This window comes from Dipodomys spectabilis, unplaced genomic scaffold (genome assembly GCF_019054845.1).
Source record: "Dipodomys spectabilis isolate Male_0828 unplaced genomic scaffold, ASM1905484v1 ptg000021l, whole genome shotgun sequence".
Lineage (NCBI taxonomy): Eukaryota > Metazoa > Chordata > Mammalia > Rodentia > Heteromyidae > Dipodomys > Dipodomys spectabilis.
In genome coordinates, this window is record NW_024870698.1 from 9,316,590 (window position 1) to 9,336,949 (window position 20,360).

At 34.5% G+C, this 20,360-nt stretch overlaps 1 protein-coding gene across 2 annotated transcripts in view; it reads left to right on the top strand.

Moving 5' to 3' along the window:
- The window catches only part of Stim2 (stromal interaction molecule 2), a 106,695-nt gene that overhangs the window by 18,739 nt on the left and 67,596 nt on the right, over positions 1-20,360 (top strand). For both annotated transcript variants that reach the window (XM_042674750.1, XM_042674752.1), the window contains exon 2: positions 17,969-18,099. In XM_042674750.1, the coding sequence (XP_042530684.1) occupies positions 17,969-18,099 (131 nt within the window). The remainder of the gene's footprint in view (positions 1-17,968; positions 18,100-20,360) is intronic.

Here is a 20,360-nt window from a genome sequence, read left to right on the forward strand (position 1 = left end):
TTGATGTTTTTATAAATACCATTCTCACATAAATGGAAAGATTGAAGTTTCAACGTCAGGCTAATATTCAATTTGTGCTTCTAGAGCACATGTTGGTATTGTTCTAGACACTCTAGGCATTGGAAAACTGAAGTAAAGAACTGAATTTACATATAAACAGAGGTAAAGAGTATTAACAAATAGAGAAGTATGGATATACCTCAGAAGGTGGTTAGTGTGCTAAGGAAGAAGGAGGGGCATATAGAGAATGACAGTGAAAAGTGTTCTATATTTGCTATTTTATATATAGTGGCCAGGGTAAGCTTCTTAGGAGACATTTGAAAGAAGAGGCAAGGAACGATCATATCACAGACTGATTTTCCTTTCCCTTTCTTCTTAAATAGAGGAAATGACATGATTGGACTTGGGAGTAACTTAAGACCACTTTGCTGTTATTGAGTAAACAATTGAGAGGGGAATAGAAGAGTAGCTAAGAGAGGTAGTCAAAGCATACTCATCCTGGATTTAACTCTAGCACAAGGAAGTACAATTTTTATATCTTACACATAATTGTTATCAGCCAAATTAATGATATGTTAAGTATTTAATTTCTAGCTATTATAATTTTATATATATTTTATATATGTATCTATATTTCTCACCTATATAGACAGATATAGATGGAAGTAAATTCATTTCTGAGAGTTGGTTGAGGTGTTGGTAAGTAGTCTAGGCTGGCCTTGAACTAGTTTGGAAGCTCTCTTCTTTGCTTGTTGATTCAGAGCTATGAAAAGTCTGTAGGATCCAGGAGCCAGTCTTAACTTCAGTTTGATTGAATCGTATCTCTCAGTGAACACATTCTGTACTTTGAAACTAAGATTTCTTAGTTTCAAATGGATTTTCCTCATATCCCTGCCAGTATTATATGTTCATATTCTTGATGGGTGGGATGCAATGTTAGTGTTGTTCTGATTTCTGCTTCCCTTTCAGTCAGAGATATTGAGCATTTCTTCATGTGTTATTGGCCATTTTTCTTCTTCTGAGAAGTTTATATTTAGTTCCTTTGCCCATTTATTAACTGGGTTATTGATTCTTTGGGGATTTAGTTTTTTGAGTTCCTTGTATATTCTGGATATCAGCTCTTGTCAGATGTATAGCTGGCATAAACCTCCCATTCTATAGGGATGTGGTTTTAGCTTAGTAACCATGTCCTTCAATATGTAATACATTTTCTAATGACATGAATATTGAGCATGTCTTCTTATATTTATTGGTCATTCAAAAATGTTATGAGAAATTTATCTTTTTAGCTGGGTTATTGATTCTTTGAGTTTTAGCTTTTTAAGCTCTTTGTCTAGTCTAATTATTAGACCTTTTATTAGATGTATTGCTGGTAAAGACCTGCCTTTCACTTTTTTTTTCAACAAGGTCCTTCACTGTGCAGAAGCTTTTTTAAGCTTTTACTCTGTCAGATGACATGGTGATGTTTGATTTTTTGGAATTGTTAAGAGCCAGTGTCCAGTGTTCATCTTGGAAAAGCTGTTCATTTGGGGAAGATTGACACTTTGTTTTTGGTAGTGAAGTGTAGGGTCCTTGCTTGATAGAATCTATGTTTCTTATTTGAGAGATGCTGATAAATTTGCTCAGCTCTAAGAATCCACAGACAGGGCTTTTACTCTTAGTTTTTGTGATTTGAGTTATTATTATTACTAGTATTTTTTTTTTTTTTTTACTTAACCTAGAGCTCTTCTTGCTTTATAGATGGAGTAAGGATTAATTTTTTCTAGGTGAGCTGCAGTCAACTCTTAACTTTGTAGGTCTTTGTGAGTGAGACTACTCTGGTTATTTTCATTGTGCTGTCCATTATCATAAACATACTTTTCTTGTATTTGACTATTAAATAATACTGTTTTGATTATATTTTCTCAGTATCCAATTATTCTCATTGCATTTAAGGACCCCATCAGTACTAGTGGTGTTACCAGTTATTTTATTTTTTTAATTTTTATTTTTAATGGTTACCACTTTAATTTCTAACATAATAATCACAGAACTCTTCAACAATGTTGAAACTCTTCTTAGAAATTTATTTTTCATAGTTGAGGAAGTGTGGTCCTTCCCTGTGCTAGGTGAGCAGATTTTACATGATAAAACCTAAAACCACTCTTAATACTTCAGATAACTTCCCCTACAGTATACTACAGTATTTCTCTCATTTTACCTCCAGTTAATATAGGACCTAATTTGGTCTATGCATAGCTAGATAACCAGTTAAACTACTTGAACCTTTTCTAACCTGCTAAACTACAACATTAAAAGTAATATCTTTTAGTGAACCCATAGTAAATTTTGCCTGTCCAAAATTTGTTTTGTTCCTGTTAATAGTAATTCATATATATAATATATATATAATATGTATTATATATATATCATATATTATCTGTTTCCAGCTTTCTGTCAATATAAACTGGAAAAAAATGGTTTATTTCTTTTGGAGTGTATCATGCCCTCCCCCTGGGTGATACTTTGCATCTCAGAGTTTTGGGACTGCTGGAACCGGATTCTGGTAGTATGTAAGTCTACAAGCAGATGAGGGACTGAGCCTTCTTGTCTCTCACAGCACCCTCAGGAAGCCATTAGAGAGTCTTCATGTAAATAAGGTGTACTGAATTTATTTTGTTTTTACAACAAAATATATACACTGGGTTATGTGTAAAGAAAGGAAACTTAACTCTCAGTTTTAGAAGTTCAAGGGCATGATGCTGGCATTGGCATTGGCATTGTTCTAATAAGAGGAATTATGTGGTGAAGTAGGTAGACATAGAGTGAGGAGGGTATGTGTGTATATCTATCTGTGTGTATGTATGTATGTATATATGCATACATGTGTGTGCATATCATAATACATAATACATACATACAAAATTTGACCCTCATTCACCCTCCCAGTTCTGTTCTTTTAAGACCTGTAGAGAACTGTAGTCCACCAGAACAATGTTCATCCCTTCTGAGTGACCTCCCACAAGTCTTCATTTGTCTTTCTCCCACCACTTTTGTAATTACCTAAACAGTGGTACAAACAGCTTTCAAGGCTTCATCCCTTAAATGCTTCATATGGTGAAGCCTGCTGACTTCACTTCCAACATAGGAACACTAAACTAGGGTTTTAGTGTTTCATAATGGGAGACACAGTAAAACCATATCCAGTCATAACAACAAGATGGTAGAGGGTCTAGGAATTCCTTGCTTCTACTAATAAAGACCCGACAGAATTTAGATGTTTATTGTTCCTGTTGTTATGTGGCTCTGCCCATATGTCCCCATTCCAGTTTTCAGGATCCCATTTCTTCCTAATCAATGAGGTCACTTTCATAGAATTCTGTGATTTTTGGGGGGGATTTAGTTTTTCTTGTAATTAAGTAGTCACAGAATGACTTCCTGATTTTGATCTTCAGAAATCTGGCTCTGCTCTTACAGTGGGTTTCTTTCAGGCCAGACATAGAAGGTCATTTGTGCAGTGCTTAAGCTTGGCACATGAAGCCTTGGGCTTTTCTATTTACTTTATCTAGCAATTAGGAGCCACTGGCTAATTTCATTATACTTATTAGTTTAATGAATGCTCTCGGGCATCAACTATGTGGTCACACAGGACCATGTTTTTATATCTTCAATGAGTGTGTCTTTATTCATGTGTCATGCCATGGACTATAAGTTCCCCTTTACCACTAGAAATCCAGGCCTTTATACCTAAATCTAATTATAGTAGAGAACTAATTTCAGGAACTCCAGAACCAACTCCATCTCCTCTAGGACCACTTTCAGTACCCGAATCAGTATCAACCAGGGTTCTTCAGAGAAAAATAACCAGTGTAAACATAAAATAAGAAATTTATTTTAGGAAATCAGCTCATGCAATTGCAGAAGTTAGCAAGTCTGCATATGTAGGGAAGGTGACAAATCTTAGAAACTTTTGGGCTAGATTTGATGCTTTATTCTCTAGGCAGAATTTGTGTTTTCCTGGGAAAGCCTCTAATTGTGTTTTTAATGTCTTTCAGCTGATTGGGTGATACTTACCCACACTATTAAGAAATAATCTTCTTTGCTTATAGTAAGCAGATTTTAGATGCTAATAATATCTACAAAGTAACTTTCTCAGCAACACTTAAATGAGTGTTTGATTGACTAGCTTAATTTACTTGATCCTATATAGTAACTCTTTAAACACCCAATAAGTTTTCTTATAAAATATATACTTATGTATTCAAACAAAAGAATTTTGAAGTAATGTGTAAAATACAGAAAAGAATATAAAATGTATGTATAGTTTAATAAATAATGGGAACCATTTGAAAATGACCATTGAGATAGGGTCACATTAACTGTTTTGCTCCAATTGGATTCTAGCTTTGATCTTACCATTTCCACCTCCCAGATAGCAGAGATTATAGACTTGCACTACTGTGCCTGTCCCTGATTAATGTGTGTGTGTGTGTGTGTGTGTGTGTGTGTGTGTGTGTCTGTGTGTGTTTTGGAGTGGCTTGAGTTGATTTGTTTTGCCTTCCATTTTTTTTTTGAGTAACATGCTATTTTGTACATGATTGAATACAGATACATTTCTAAAAATAAATGTATACTATATAATTTTAATATAGTGATATATCTTTGTATTTTAGGCTTTTCAGAATTTGTTAAGATTTCTGAGTCATCAGTCTTTTGGGAAACTGATGGATATTAAGTTAGAATCTACTTCTGGATCTGACCATATTTTTGATGTATCTCTGGACCTCAACATTCTTCATGTGTAATACAAATATCTACTTCATGTAGCTTTTATGAAGATAAGCTGAAAAGTGCTATATAAACTATAAACTACATAAATGGAAAATTTTAAAGTTAACAAATGTACGCAAAATATTTAAACATGGTGAAAAGGAAACCAGTGGGATCTGTCTAATTACCTCTAGTTTATAGAAAATTAAAATGCTAGAGAAGTTCTTGAGGTTATGAATGAGTAGTGAGTATTCAGCACTGACTCTGAAATCCATTTTTCCCAAATCATTGACTTCTATTTGCCTTCAAGGGAAATAGTAGGTAATTGAAATACTTTGACTTCTTTGATTTTCTGTTACTCCAAGAGTTTAGTAGAGAAGGACATTGGACTATAGTGAAAAAAAGGAATTTTAAGACTTTGGTTTCTTAAGTTACCAATAATTAAAACTGTTGTCAAAGTAGTTATTGAATTTTTTCCTACACAAAGAGAGCCTTATTATAGTTTTCAGGGATTAAAATTCAAATAATACAGCACGAAACAACGCCCTGTGTGGTTGCTCCATACTTTGAACTGGAAATCCGGTTGAAAATTTACAAAAACTACTCAGTGTTATTTTTAGTAAAACTTCAGTTTATTATTTGCATGGAAATTTTCAAATGAATTGTTGAAGGTAGTTCTTTGAAATCCAATTTTTCTATTTTTTATGCTTTCTAAATACACTCTGGGTAATTAACATGCCCTTTAGATTCTGAAACATTGATGGTATTATAGAAAAGTTTTGTTATTCAGTATAGTTTTTCCTTCCAGAGATCTTTCTTTTTTTACCCCTGCTTTTGCTGTTTTTTTTTTTTTTTAAAATTTTATTTTATTTTGCTTCTGCTGTTTGATTTCAATTAAGAATTTCTCGTTTACTTTCTTTTGAATCTGTTCTCCTCCTAGGCATTCATTTTTTAGATTTAATTTATTTTTAGTTTTTATTATTATAAAGGTGATGTACCAAGAGGTCATAGTTACCTAAGTCAGGTAAAGAGTACATTTCTTTCTAGGAATTTTGGTGCATGTAAAAAGAATGATGTCTAAGGTCATATAGGCACCAACTGGCTCATGCCTGTTATCCTAGCTACTCAGGAGGATGAGATCTGAGGACTGTGGTTCAAACCCAGCCTAAAACATGACATAAAAGCTCATGAGTCTCTTGCCTCCAGTTAACTACCCAAAACAAGATGGAAGTGGAGCTGCAGCTCAAGTGGTAGTGGGCTGTTAGCCTTGAGCAAAAAAGCCCAGGGCCGGTGCTTAGGCCCCAGTTCAAACTTCAGGACAGGCACACACAAAAAGATTCTGGGTTAATTTTAAACCACAGGCATTCTTGTCTATGTAGCTTTGTGGAAAATATTAGTGGCATGTTTTAAATTTTTAGTTTTACTTATTTTACATGTATTTAAATAAGTGAACATCACATGCTAGAGTTGTCAATATTTTGGAAAAATATTTCTATGGAATGAAGCTATGTACTGTTTAAGTTCTATGAAATTTAATAAGCATTTACATAAATTATACTACTCACCAAAAGTTGAGGGACAGATTTAATTGTAGACTTGTGTCTTTTTCATTTTAGATAACATTTTCCTAAAAAAAAAAAAAATGCAAAACTCACATTGCCAAGGCACTTGTGCCTAATAGAGAGGAGTTCATCTTTTATATTGTCAATGTTTGTTTTTAAGTTTACTTTTAGGTACTTTACAGTTGAACACATTTTACTAGAACAACTTATTTACTTAAATATTTTCATTCTTGTCCTTTACCTATCTGGTTGAATATTTTATGTGTTAATCTTGTAATTGGATAAGTTAAAATTTACAGATGTCGAGAGATGTGATGAAGATTGTATTGTTAATAATGAAGTTGAAATTTGAAATCAGGTCTAACTCCAGAGTTGGTGGTATTTCTTGAGAAATCCTGTTTATTCCTTAGATTAGTTAGTGAGGATATAGGTTGGGAGGTAAAACGTTATTTGCAAGTATAGTCTTCATGCACAGATGGAGAATAGGAAACATCTATAGGAAGATATGGAGGGCTTTATAGAGGGAGTAAATTACTGACAGAAGATTCCTAGTTACCAGACTATAACTTGTGTTTTAAGCTGAGGATTGGGCTTTATACTTTGGACCACTAGATGGTTCAGAAGAATTTCAGAGGCAGAAATGATGTGATTGGATTCATATCTAAAGAGAGTAAACTGTATTTGTAGTACGGTGGCGCTGGTGATAGAGAAACCATTGTTTTGGGATAAGCAGTGGAGGTTGTCTCTTAGGGAAATGGCAGCAGAATGAAGAGAGGGATCTAGATTTCCTGTTTTTGTTGTTGTTTCTCCTTCCTGTCCGAAGTAGTGAGAGCTATGTTTAAGAGACTGACCTAGCATATTGATCACTTTTAGATTGCTGAAACAACTTCACCTTTAATTGCTAAGAGTATGGCTCCCCTTAGGATAGAAACCCCATCTTTTAGTGACAAAGCTGTTTCTTTCAGTAGGAGCTAATTTTTTTTGCCATGATTATGGTGATAATAGGAAAGACTTTTCAGTAGACGACCTACACAGCAGTCAGCTAGTATTACTTAAAATGTTCAATAATGTTTTATGAATGACTTCTTTTATCTCATTCTAGATCATTTGAAACCATTTCTTAGAAATTTCTGAATGAGTTCTGCAGGCAGGAAGAATGAGTGATTGTTAGTCTTTTTGACCACACATCCTTCTAGGCCCAGTTCTACCTATTTGATGCCGCCTGAATCTCGTTCTCATCTGTTTGTCATGAGTTAAGAGGAAGCTGTTGCATTTGTTCCCATCCGGAATTTTGGAAGGTGGAGTTTTCTTGGATCCTTGTTGTTAAACAGGTACAGAAATAAAGGTTTATGATAGTATGAGTTTAGTATCTGATTACTTAAATATTTACTTCATGTCTCTTTTCCTAAAATTATGAAATTCAAAGGAAAGTGGTAGTAAACTTTATGTTGGGTAATGAATAAGGTCTTTTCTTATTTGATGCCATCTCTGTTATAGAGGCTGTATACCACAGTGATACTAGTGAGAGTTGTGTGAGTTAGTGAAATTTAATCTTCTAAATACTTCTTTCTGACTCACTTTTAGCACAGCTTTAGTTTATGTTCTCTCCCATTGCTTGAGATAATAAACAACTTGTTTCCTTGCTTTTAGTCGGTTATCCTTAAATCCACTTTCTGCAACTGCCTGAATACAAAACACAAATCTCACAGGGACGCCATCCCACCCAATCTCCATGAGTCTCTTGCTGCTGTTAAATAACCAGAGAAGATCTGCAGGCATTTTATTTTAATGAAGTATGCTAGCTCAATTGTTTGTACACACATAGACACAGATAAATATGATCGATTTTGGCAAATATTTAAATGAATTAACTTTCCTACATGTTTTAAGTGATACTTAGTATTTGTTGAAATACCTGATTCAAATTGATGCTAATTGAGAGGGTACAAAGTTATTAAAGAGAAAATATGATGCATAACTGTTACTAAATAAGAATATGGGACAAATCTTTTACAGCTATCATTTTAATTAAAAAAACCAAACAGCTGAGGTTTGCAGAGAGTGCTAAGAATAATAAAAGGCATTTTCAAATGTTGCATTTGGAGAAAAAACAAGGAAGTCAGCAGGTTATTTCTGATGATGTAATAGTTCGTGATAAAAAGAATGTCAAACTACACCACCCAGTTGATTTTCTCTTTTGTTAGGAGAGTAAATATTTAACTGAAAAATGGTAGACTATCATTGAGAGATAATTATATAAGAATTGAGCTAAATCTTCTCAGTGACCAGGAATTTTTTTCATTCTGTGGTCTAAAATCAAGTTTAATATCCCTGTGATCCTTATTTGTGAACAATCTTACTCTTGTAGAATAGGAGTGGTATGTGAATACTGACAGTTTGTAATAAAAATAATTTTTAAAGTATAGTTGACATGCAGTAAGTGGTTCTTGGTTAAAGCACATATTTGATGTCTTAGTAGATTTATATATTATAGTCAAATAATGCATACAATCGCGATCGTCAGGTGTTTTCCTCCTGCCCTTTGTAGGAGGAGGAAAGGGATAATCAGCCTAGAGAATTGTTGCATTGTCTTGGAAACTAAGAAAATGATCAGTTCTGTCAAGTGATTACTTGTGGGCAAAGTAACTTGAAGCGTGAGATAGATGATTATTTGATTTAGTAAGATAGAAGTTATAGATTTTTTCCTCACCTTAAAAGAGAAAAAGAGGAGAGAAACTGAAGATGGTCATTAGGAATGTTTTCAAGCCTGAAAACATTTAAGCCTATTTTCTGCAAGATGAAAAAAGACTCAGAACAGTTAGTATTACATTTTTTTTCTAAAAATGGAGGAACACCAGTATGCTTACAGACTAATGGCAGTCATTCATTTGTAGAATAATTTTAAGGATAAATTCCTAAAATGAGGTGTTAAATGGGATGAAATGTAGGCAAGAGACACAATATGAAGATACAGACTCTGGAGAGGTGGTTCTGTAATCCACCTGTAATAGGGCCTTATGAAGTTCTCTTTGGATAGGTTCATTAATTTTGTTTTCTTCCATTGAAGTATAGCTAGCAGTCCTTGTCTGAGTAAGGTTGAGGAGGAGGCAAGTTAAGGTTTAGGATCAAGAAGGTGTGAAATAGAGTGGGAGTGTAAATAGACCAGGAATTTAAGAATATGCTTGCTTGACAGCTTTAATTGAGTTCTGTGGTTATTAATTCAAAGCATGATCAGCTGGGTTTAGATGCATGGTGTCAGTGCAGAGTGGAAGGAGAATTCAGTTTAACCAGGGTTGCAGCTTTGCTAACCATGTGTGATAAAATGAGAGAAAGGCAAGGAAATTGAGAGTGTTTGTAGGGGAGTGATTATGAGTGGAGAAGAGGAGGGAAGACATCCAAAGACAAGAACAGTAATCGATGCCACCAGTCATGGTGCTCTGAAAAGAGTAGTCTGGAGGATGTATTGAAGGTAGATCTTACAGATTTCTTGATGTTGGACAGAATGAGAAGAGGAATGATTGCAGAGTTTTGGCATGCACATTTGTAAGAATGGAGTTGCTTGTTGCCAACTCAAATGCCTAGTATGTTGTCACATCCTGTAGTTTGGTTATTTTTGTTGATTGTTCCATAGAGGGGAACCAATGAAATTTTCTAGTACAATTAAGCCAGCCAAATATAAATACAGATCACCTCATTGCATGACCACCTATTAAATGTTTACCTTGCATCATTTATTCAGTAAATACACACTATCTCTGTGTGTTTCTTATGATAGTATACACAATTGAAACATAGGACTGAGCAAACTATACAAGTCAATTTGTATTGGTTTTAGTTTTTACTTAAAAAACAGTATTTTGGAAAATGTTTGAAAAAAGAATATTGTTACCTTAAGTTATGTTGTCTTTATATTTAACAACTTAAGTTACTGCTTAAGTTAAATCTAATGTGCTCACACACATATACACATTTGGCAATTTCATATCTTTAATACTTTTTATTCTGAAACAAATTGTTAGTTATTTTTTAGATGACAATAAAAAATGGTATATTCCAAAAAGTACAAATCTTAAGTTTGAAAGCTGATGTATTTTATAGTTCATAGGCTACATGAAAATCTGTACTAGAAATGGATTTTTGGGGTGATATTTTGATAATCTGCAGATTTATTACTCGAGCAGTTTCCAAAGCTTAATTCTACCCTAAATGGAAGAAATTAAGCTATTATGAATATGAAGAAAGTGTTACTCTTCTTTGGGTAATTCTTTTGGGTAAAAAATTATATTATGAGTTTTTTAGACAGTTGCTGAATTTTTGGAGTAATGTGTGTTTCTTCCTAAGGAGAAATCTTTAGTTAGGAAGGGGAGATTTAATTTGTATTCATGTATTTTGATATGGATGGAATCATTTTATAGCATTCAGTATTATCTTCTGTAAAACCTAATGTTTAGAGAGAGAACCCATTCCTAAATCATTACTAGGAAAGATTGAGTTGAAGTAAACAGTTGCATAGGAAAGAGAGATTTTAATTGGCATTTTAGGTATAAACAAGGTTTTCTGTGTATTAAGAATATTCAAGCATTCTTGGTACCAAACTCTTTTCATCTACCTATTTTACAGCAAATAAAGATCATTTCTAATACTTATGAATATTTGAAAAATATAAATAATATATAAACGTTTAATAAAATAATTATAATAAAATAATTTATAAAACATTTCTGAAAATTACAGCTGTTTTATAGCACATATAAAACATGAAAATGCTAGCAGTGTCAGTTGTGTTATAAACTATTAAACAGATACCTTTCCTGATTCAGCTGTTTATGAAGGCTTCTTGCAGTGCTCAGAGTCATGACATCTCCAATTTCCCCGCTGCTTTTGGGTATCTTAAACAGGCTATAAAAAAAATTGAAGGAAGATAGTTTCTTCAAAATTAAGACACATCATTATATTTCTGCTTTAGTGTTTTTAATTATCAGTAAGTTAAAAAACTTTACATATAGGTTTAGAGCTTGGTATTTTGAAAGCTGAATTTACAAGCTAGTATTTTAATTTTATTTGTAATATAATAGGGGTTTTGTGAGATTTTTTTCTCTTACCAAATAAACATCTTTTCTGCTTTTGAGTTTTAATGACTAAAAGGGTTGACTGGCAGTTTGTTGATACCCATTCTTGAGCTCAGGAGCTTGTAATTACTTGAGGTATACTTCATCACAGCTGGTGCTTTGTCACTTGAGCCATGCCTCCAGTCCAGCATTTTGCAAGTTAATTTGAGTGGAAGTCTTATGGTCTTTTCTGTACAGTGCTGATGTCCAATGATCAGCCTCTTGAATAGCTAGGATTACAGATGTGAGCCATGAACTTTACATGCTTAGCTGGTTTTATATACACTGTGTAAGCAGTTCTCAACTTAGATATTTGATTTACAAATATCACTAAACATCTATTCTCTGGTTGTGGCCTTGTATTCGTGCTGTTGTACATAAGTAACTCCTCTTCCTTTATGATGGTAGTATAGGTTTTCTTATGTGGAACAGTTGGACAAAGGGAATTCCATGTTTTTGTTGCTGTGATCAAGTTTTTGGGGGTAAATGTACTCTGCTGATTGGAAATGTGGATTTGTTTTCTTTAAAAAACTGCAAATTTCATATAATAGTTGCTTACACAATTAATAAACACATAGCAAAACATCTAAATGAGAATTTTCTTTTTAAAAATAATACTTTTAGGAGGATTTATCCGTTTAGTAATAATTTTAGTGACCCTGTCCTTAGGTTCTTGTTTTGGAATTTGCATTCAAAATATTCTTTTTAAGTATTTTTTACAGCTAGTAGATCTTTTTCTTTTGACAGGCTGTGTGTGGGATGTAGGAAAGGAAAAGATGAGGTTCTTTGGTTTGGGACAGTTAACCAGCTGTTTGACTTAGGGTAAATTACCTATGAGAACTGTGGTTTACTCATCAAGAGAAGAAATACGACACTGACATGACAGAGTTAGTGGAAGTACTTGAATTAAATAATCAAGTCAAGTACTCAATGTTTTTTATAACAGTCACTCAGTAAGTGCTGCTTTCATTCATTGTCTTTGCTGTTTGTATTTTAGGGAATGTTTAGTTTTGTCAGAAAGTATTTAGTTAAATCTGTTATTTTTTATAATTACATAGTAATATAATAGAAATATTAGACAGATTACATTATGAAATATATTATGAAATTCCCACTATGACATTTATTAGCTAGTTATTGTAGGCACTTCACCTCTCTAGATAATCTAGCAACAGTTACCTTTATATTTTGTGCCTGTCCTTGGGTTTAAATTCAGGACCTGGGTGCTGTACCTGAGCTTTTTTTTTCTTAGGGCTATTGCTTTACCTCTTGAGCCACAGCTCCACTTGGGTCTTCTTTCTTTTTCTTTCTTTCTTTCTCTCTTTCTTTCTCTCTTTCTTCTCTCTCTTTCTTTCTCTCTTTCTTTCTCTCTTTCTTTCTCTCTTTCTTTCTCTCTTTCTTTCTCTCTTTCTTTCTCTCTTTCTTTCTCTCTTTCTTTCTCTCTTTCTTTCTTTCTTTCTTTCTTTCCTCCTCCTCCTCTTCCTCCTCCTTCCTTCCTTCCTTCCTTCCTTCCTTCCTTCCTTCCTTCCTTCCTTCCTTCCTTCCTTCCTTCCTTCCTTCCTTCCTTCCTTCTTTCTTCTTTCCTCCTCCTCCTCCTTTTTCTTCTTTCTTCTTCTTCGTGCTTAGTTGGAGATAAGAGTCTCAAGGACTTTCCTCACTGGGCTGGCATTGAACTGTGAGCCTCAGATCTCAGCTTCCTGAGTAACTAGGATCACGGGTGTGAACCATTGGTGCCCAGTTACCCCAGTTATCTTTTAAGGGTTAGCTTTGAGTTCCAGATATATTACACAAACTGCTTGGTGATCTATCTATCTATCTATCTATCTATCTATCTCACTTAATTCTGACATCAATCTGGCAAGGTTGCTGTTATTTCCATTTTGTAGATGAAGAACTTAATGCAAGGAGGCTAAATAATTTTCTAAAGTTACATGTAGTATGTGGCAGTGTGAAATGAAGTGAATACTCTTTTGGTTCCCTTGTATTATTCATCTATAATACTGTGATTCTGATTTTATTTTAATGATAATAAATTCTGAACTGCTGAAAATAAAGCAACAAATTGCTCTTGTGGTACTGGGGACTGAACCGTAGGCCTTGTGCCTGCTAGACATGTGTTCTGCCACTGAATTACATCCCCAGCCTAATGGATTGTTCTTGGATCTTAACAACATATTGTTTGGAATTAATAACAATCTTTTAAAAAGTTCATTTTATTTTTTTGCTTATGTGCTACCAAGGAATTGAACCTAGTAACTAGGATTTTAGGCATGAGCCTTTGGCATACAACTAAAACATTTTTTAATAGCATTCTAGGAAGCCAGGAGTCAATAAATAAATGTGTGAATGAACCTGTATGCTTTTTTTTTTCCACATTAGTCAAAAATATTTTCCCACATGATAGATGATACAATATATTTTTGCTTTCTAGGAGCTTATGGTATAAAAGAAAATAGAAAAAATACAGGTATCAGTGCATATAGAAATAAATATAGTTGTTTAAAGACTCCTACTCTTATTTATGTGCAGTGAAGGAACATATTGGTTAATTATGAATTGAAGTGTGGATATTTTTTGGGTAGAAGAATTTGCTAGGCAATGAGAAGTTTCATATTAATTTAGTTTTGGGATGGGAATTACTTATGGCTCTTACAGAAAAGATTAGCAGGAACTTAAGCTGCTTTGTAGTATGGTGGTAGGTTGGGGGATAAATGGGAGTAAAGTAGCTTAGAAGTAGCAAATTTTAAAATATTTTTAGAAAATGAGAAGGTTGAACCTAAGAAATTGATACGTTATATGATACTTTAGTTCAAACACTTGGAATATACAGGTGAAAGGAGCAGTTTTTCAGTGGAATTTTTAAATAGCAGTCAGGGGCAACTTCTTTCCAGGTAAACTAACAGGGATTTTCTACAATTAGTGATTATAGAGGTTTGCATCTCCAAGTGTTATTCATCAACCAAGAAGTTTTCAGAAAGAGTCATAATACTTATGTCATAGTTAGATATATTTACATTTGTTTTTCAGCCCTCCATTAGAAAGTGTATCTTGTTTAACTGTTGAACTTTTCAAATGTCTGAGTAGGTATTAGACATTCTAGAACCTTCTGCCTGCATTTATATGCCAGTCTAGTATAGTATTATATGTACAAATCCAATGCCAACTTCTCTTTCTCATTTGTTGTTCTGGCATGTGAAATGTTCTCAGCAAATTCTAGCATATTTTGAAGGCCTGTTATGTACTTGAGAAAAATATGCCATACTAATTATTACTAATTATATTTGTGTTTTTGAGAATGACTGATAATCCTATGTACAGGATGTTTTCGTATGCTAAATCCTAGCAGCATTAAAGAATATTGGGAATATAAGATAGACTATGTAGAGAGGTCATTAGAAGAAAAAGAAGGCATTGTTTTCCTTTCTAGTTTTAGAATATTGAAAAAAATGATACCAGTAGATTATCCCTGAAGATATTAGAGAAAGTTTTTCCTAAAAGTACTGAAGTTGGAACATTTGATTCATGCTTGAACTCTTAGAAAAAGCAATAAATACAAATAAAAACAACACTTAAATTTTTTTTTCAGTTGTGGTAATTAAGAATATCCTAATCATGAGATTCATAAATAGTTGCCAAGATGGTAAGCCAAGATCTTGGCACCATCTGATGCTGTTCATTGTTAGTGGGCTACATTAATTGGTTTATGATTAAGTCACCTGGCTCACTTCTTAGTTCTTTTCTGCATTTAAATTCACTGACTAAAATGGTATCATAGAAGGAAAATTAGCTCTAAACACTGCATTTCCATTTCTATAGTTTCATTTTTTTCCCTTTAGAGCTCTTATTTTCTTAGGTTTCTAAACTATATTCCTTACATCTGTCAGTTGACTGGGATGACAAAATAGAAAATATGGCATATTTATCTTCCAGATATAATAAAAATCATTTGATGCATTTTGTAACTGTTTTTGGTCTAACTCAGCTAAATTGAAGAGAAATGTAGCTTTGTTTTATCTAGACAGCTTTTAGGTCTAACATGTCAGCCATATGTCATTCAGTTGTCTCTTCAGTGTGACCTTTATTCCCCCCCCCCCCCCCCCCTTGTGTAATTTGTACTCTATAATTTTCTATTTGGACTGATGTGATAAACATTTTTTGGTAGCAAACTTGTCTCCTCATTAAAACAAAACACAGCTCCTATTCCAGAAGAGATACTGATGTCAAGTAACTATATGAAAAAACATTCCACAACATAATTTATCAGAGAAAAGAACATTAAAATGATAAAACATATACACCTGCTAGTATGTTCTTCCAGAGCAACAACAATAGATACCCATGAGCTGTGGAGCAAGAGGAATTCTCATTCATTGCCAGTAGGAACTCATACTAGTACAGCCACCTTGGAAGTCAACTTGGTAGTTTCTTGAGAATTAGTTACAGTCTGCCATACAGTCTAGCAATTGCATTTCTGGGTGTTTATCCCAAAGTCAGGAAACCATATCCATGCAAATACTTGGATATTGATATTTTGTATCAACTTTATTGTAAGTGCAGAATTTGGAAGCACGGAGTGGATAGAAAGAAACCGAGGCATATCCAGACTGTGCACTATTACTTAGTGCTAAAAAGAAAATGAGCTATCAAGCCATGATAGCCATGTGGTGGAATCTTAATGGGCATTTTACTAATTGAAAGAAGCCAAAATGAAAAAAACTACACACAGATGATTCAAATTATATGACATCCTGGAAAAGGCTAGTTGAGATAGTAAAAAGATGAGCAGTTGCCAGGGTGAGGGGAATGAGGACCAAGCATGTTAAGCACAGGAGATTTGGGGTACAGTGATGCTGTTCGATATGCTATCATAATAGCTACATGTTACATTTACTCAAACCCATAAAATATGCAATACCACAAATGAACTTTAGTGTAAATTATTGACTTGGCTTATAACAATGTGACAGTGTAATATGATGTGATATTAATAGCATCATTTATAATGAAGTCCATTAAAAAGTAAAATTGAGCTCTAGCCTTGAGCATGAAAACTTAGGGACAGTGCCTAGGCCCTGAGTTCAAGCCCCCAGCAAAAGAACAAAAAAGTAAAAGTAAAATTTGGGCTACAGAAGAATAAGGAGCTTATTTCTTTCTAGAAAAAGATGTTTAAGAAAACAGAATTACAAGCATTATCTCTATTTAAAAATATTGGTATAGTATAATTTGCATAAGCTGAAATGCATACTGAAACAAAACAAAAATATGGATTACTACTCTTAGTCCTTATAACTATATTGCTATAGTCTTATTACTATGCAGAGGTCCAGTTAATCACCCTACAAAGATGAGTCACTGTGTTAAAGCACAAATAGGAGATATAGTCTATATATTATGTAGTACAGATAAATACAATTATGTGTTTTTTCTCGCTAAAATGTGATTATGAGAAAGAATTTGTGCTGTATAAAATATAAGCTAATTCCTTAATATTTTTTCCTGTGACATTTTTCCTCATGGCACTCTTCTGTTTTCTTTTGCTGTGTTTCCATCTGGGGATAGAATGGAGGGTTAGGTACATGCTAGGCAGGTACTCTACCGTGATCTACAGTCTTAATTGGAGGTATTGTCTTACTTAAAAACCATCAGTGGCTTCTTTTAGAATCTTTTCACTGATGTCTGTCATGCTTCACTGACAGCCCCAGGCTGTCTTTACAGATTTATATCCTATTGCTACTCCACCAACACTTCTAGTGTTTTCTTCTGTCCCTCAGGAGGTACTGTGGGCTAGTGGGAGAATAGTTCTTGGTTGTGTACCTCTTGCCTGTGCATTGTAGTTAATGTTCCTGCCCCTCTCCCATCCAGTACCTACCAGTAGTAGTTGGGAGGGCTTGAAAAGAAGAGGAAGAAGAGAGCAGACCTAAGTTCTTCCAATTGAAAATGCCTTTGCTCGACAAATTGTGTTTTTTGTGGGTTCCACTTGAATTTGTTTTCGTTGTTCTTTTTTTCTGTATACACTTACTAAAGTCTAGTTCTTTTTCATCAGGCCAATTGCTTACATGTAAGAGTCAGGCACATCATTTATTAGTTACCCCATTGTAATAATGTTCATATATATAGTGATATAACTATGTTGGAAAGAGGAACAATCAAATTAAAACCTATGATCTCATGATTGACTTACAGTTTGGAAATTAATAAGGAAACAAAGAAATAGATAATGTAGTATTCTGATAGAGTCCTATGAAGAAAAATCAAATAGAGAGTAAAGGAGAAGGTTAGTTTAGGAGGAACAGAGTTAGAATGAAAGGTGTTTGTTTACCATGGATGTATTTAAGAAAAAAGAGCTTTGCAAACAGAGGAAACTGCAAGTAGGATTATTTATTTTTAGTCAGTTGTGTTCATACATTATATTTTTTTCATTTTGATATTTCAAGCTTCTTAGTCTGAAGTTTAATTTTATTGCATTTTTCTTCCTTTTAAAATGCCTCATTTTACTATAGCTTGCGTTTTGGTGTGGCAAGTTAGTAATTGTTGTTTGTTTTATTTTAGATCCCTGCATGTCACTGAATCCACCATGCTTCACAGAAGAAGATAGATTTAGTCTGGAAGCTCTTCAGACGATCCATAAACAAATGGATGATGACAAAGATGGTGGAATTGAAGTAGATGAGAGTGATGAAGTAGGTGGAAAGCTTTTCCCTGTGTTTTCTTACAAGAGACTCACTGTGTTGCTAGTCTTGTTTTCCTTTTGCTTCTCATGACTCAGCTTACAAGCCTTTAGTATCTTAAGCTTTTTTCTTTCCTTTTCCTTTTATTTTTGGGTGATTATGGGGTTTAACTTAGGGCCTCACGACTTCTACTAGGACTCTGAACCATTTTTAGCATTAGTTTTTCTTAGATAGGGTTTTGTGTTTTTGCCTGTGGCTGGCCTCAATGTGTATGCCTCCCTTGTCTCTGGGGTTAAAGAAATGATCCACTATACTTGCTTGTTTGTGGAGAGAAAGTCTTGATAACTTTTTTTATTTTCTGGCATAGAACTCTGATTTAGTGTCTACTTACTGAGAAGCTGGGATTACAGAACTGGGATTACAGATGTACACTGCCATGCCCAGCCCTTTTTATTTCCTTTGTTCTCTTTTTATGCTTTAATTTTACCCTCAATATTTAAATAGCTTTCTTTTTTTAAAATGTCTATTTATATACAAGGCTTGTCAGTTTTTTTTCTTGTTTCTTTTTTAAGACTGGTGTCTTGATATATTATCTAGTTTGTTCTCAAACTCTTGAGTTCAAGAGATCTTCCTACCTTAGTCTGCTGAATAGCTTTGTAGGATACTACCATGTCTGGTTCTTCCCAGGTATAAAAATACCATCGGTGTCATACGGATTTCTTTTTTTTTTTTAATTTTCTCTTTTTGTTGGTCATGGGGCTTGAACTCTGGGCCTTGGCACTGTCTGTCAGCTCTTACGCTCAAGGCAAGCACTCTACCACTTGAGCTCTACAGTGCCACTTCCAGTTTTCTGGTGGTTTATTGGAGATAAGTCTCATGGACTTTCCTGCCCTGTCTGTCTCTGAGCTGTGATCTGAGGATCACAGCCTTCGGAGTAGCTAGGATTACAGGCGTGAGCCCCTGGTGCCCAATACTCTGGGATTTCTTAAACACATATCCTGTTCTGACTGTGTCAGTTATGTACTGTTGCTTTACAGACAACCCATAATATAACATAATGACAACAGTTTATTGTTTCTTTAATTCTGTGAATTGGCTGTGTTCAGCTGGACAGTTTTTCTGTTCATGTAGAAATGGGCTGAGGTCATTAATGGCAATCAGCATTCATTTGTGAGGGCTGGGACTGTATAACCTAAGATATCCTTCTAACCAGCATGATATCTCCTTCTGTGCCTCTCATCATTCAGGAGCCTGGCTTGAGCTTTATTATAGCCTGACAGCTGGCTTCCAAGTACTGGTATTACAAGAAGATGAGTTCCTATGCACTAGTGCTTACAAGACTTCTGCTTGCCAATGCTTGCTAATATCAGATTGGTGAAAAGCGAGGCAATTGGCTAAGCTCAGAATCTGTGAGAGAGGATTGTACATGACAGAGACAACTGGGAGAGACACTTTACTGATTTACTAATTTACTATACCTGCTGTCTTTAGTTCTTTTTTCTTTGTCGGTCATGGAGCTTGAACTGTGGGCCTGGGCGCTATTCCTAAGCTCTTCAGCTCAAGGCTAATGTTCTACCACTTGAGCCACAGTGCCACTTCCAGTTTTGTGAGTGGTTTATTGGAGATAAGAGTCTCATGGACTTTCCCACCTGGGCTGGCTTTGAACCGTGATCCTCAGATCTCAGCCTCCTGAGTAGCTAGGATTACAGATGTGAGCCAACACCCGGCCTGTCTTTAGTTCTTAAATATTCCTATCATTTTCCTGGTATTTCCAAAGTTCTTAGTTTCTTCATAGAAGTTGTTTTCTTTATTTGTTCGTGGTCTCATTTTAATCAATTAGAACTTTTAAGGCCTTCCTTTTTAATTTCTTTGTTGTGTTTGTCAGTTGACATGCTTCATGTATAGTAAATTACATTATCTCCTGTATTATATAATGTGATATGGCAGTGATACCCTCTAATAACATTGTTTTCTAACAGTGTTATTACAATAAATAATAAATTGTTGTTAAACAATAATATTCTTTTTTTTTTTTTTTTGTTGGTCATGTGGCGTGATCTCTCAGCCTGGGGGCTGTCCCTGTGCTCTTCAGCTCAAGGCGAGCACTCTGTCACTTGCACCACAATGCCACTTCTGGTTTTCTGGTGGTTAATTGGAGATAAGAGTCTCAGTCTCATGGACTTTCCTGCCCAGGCTGGCTTTGACCATAATCCTCAGATCTCAGCCTCCTGAGTAGCTAGGATTACAGGTGTAATCTGGGCACCACCAGCACC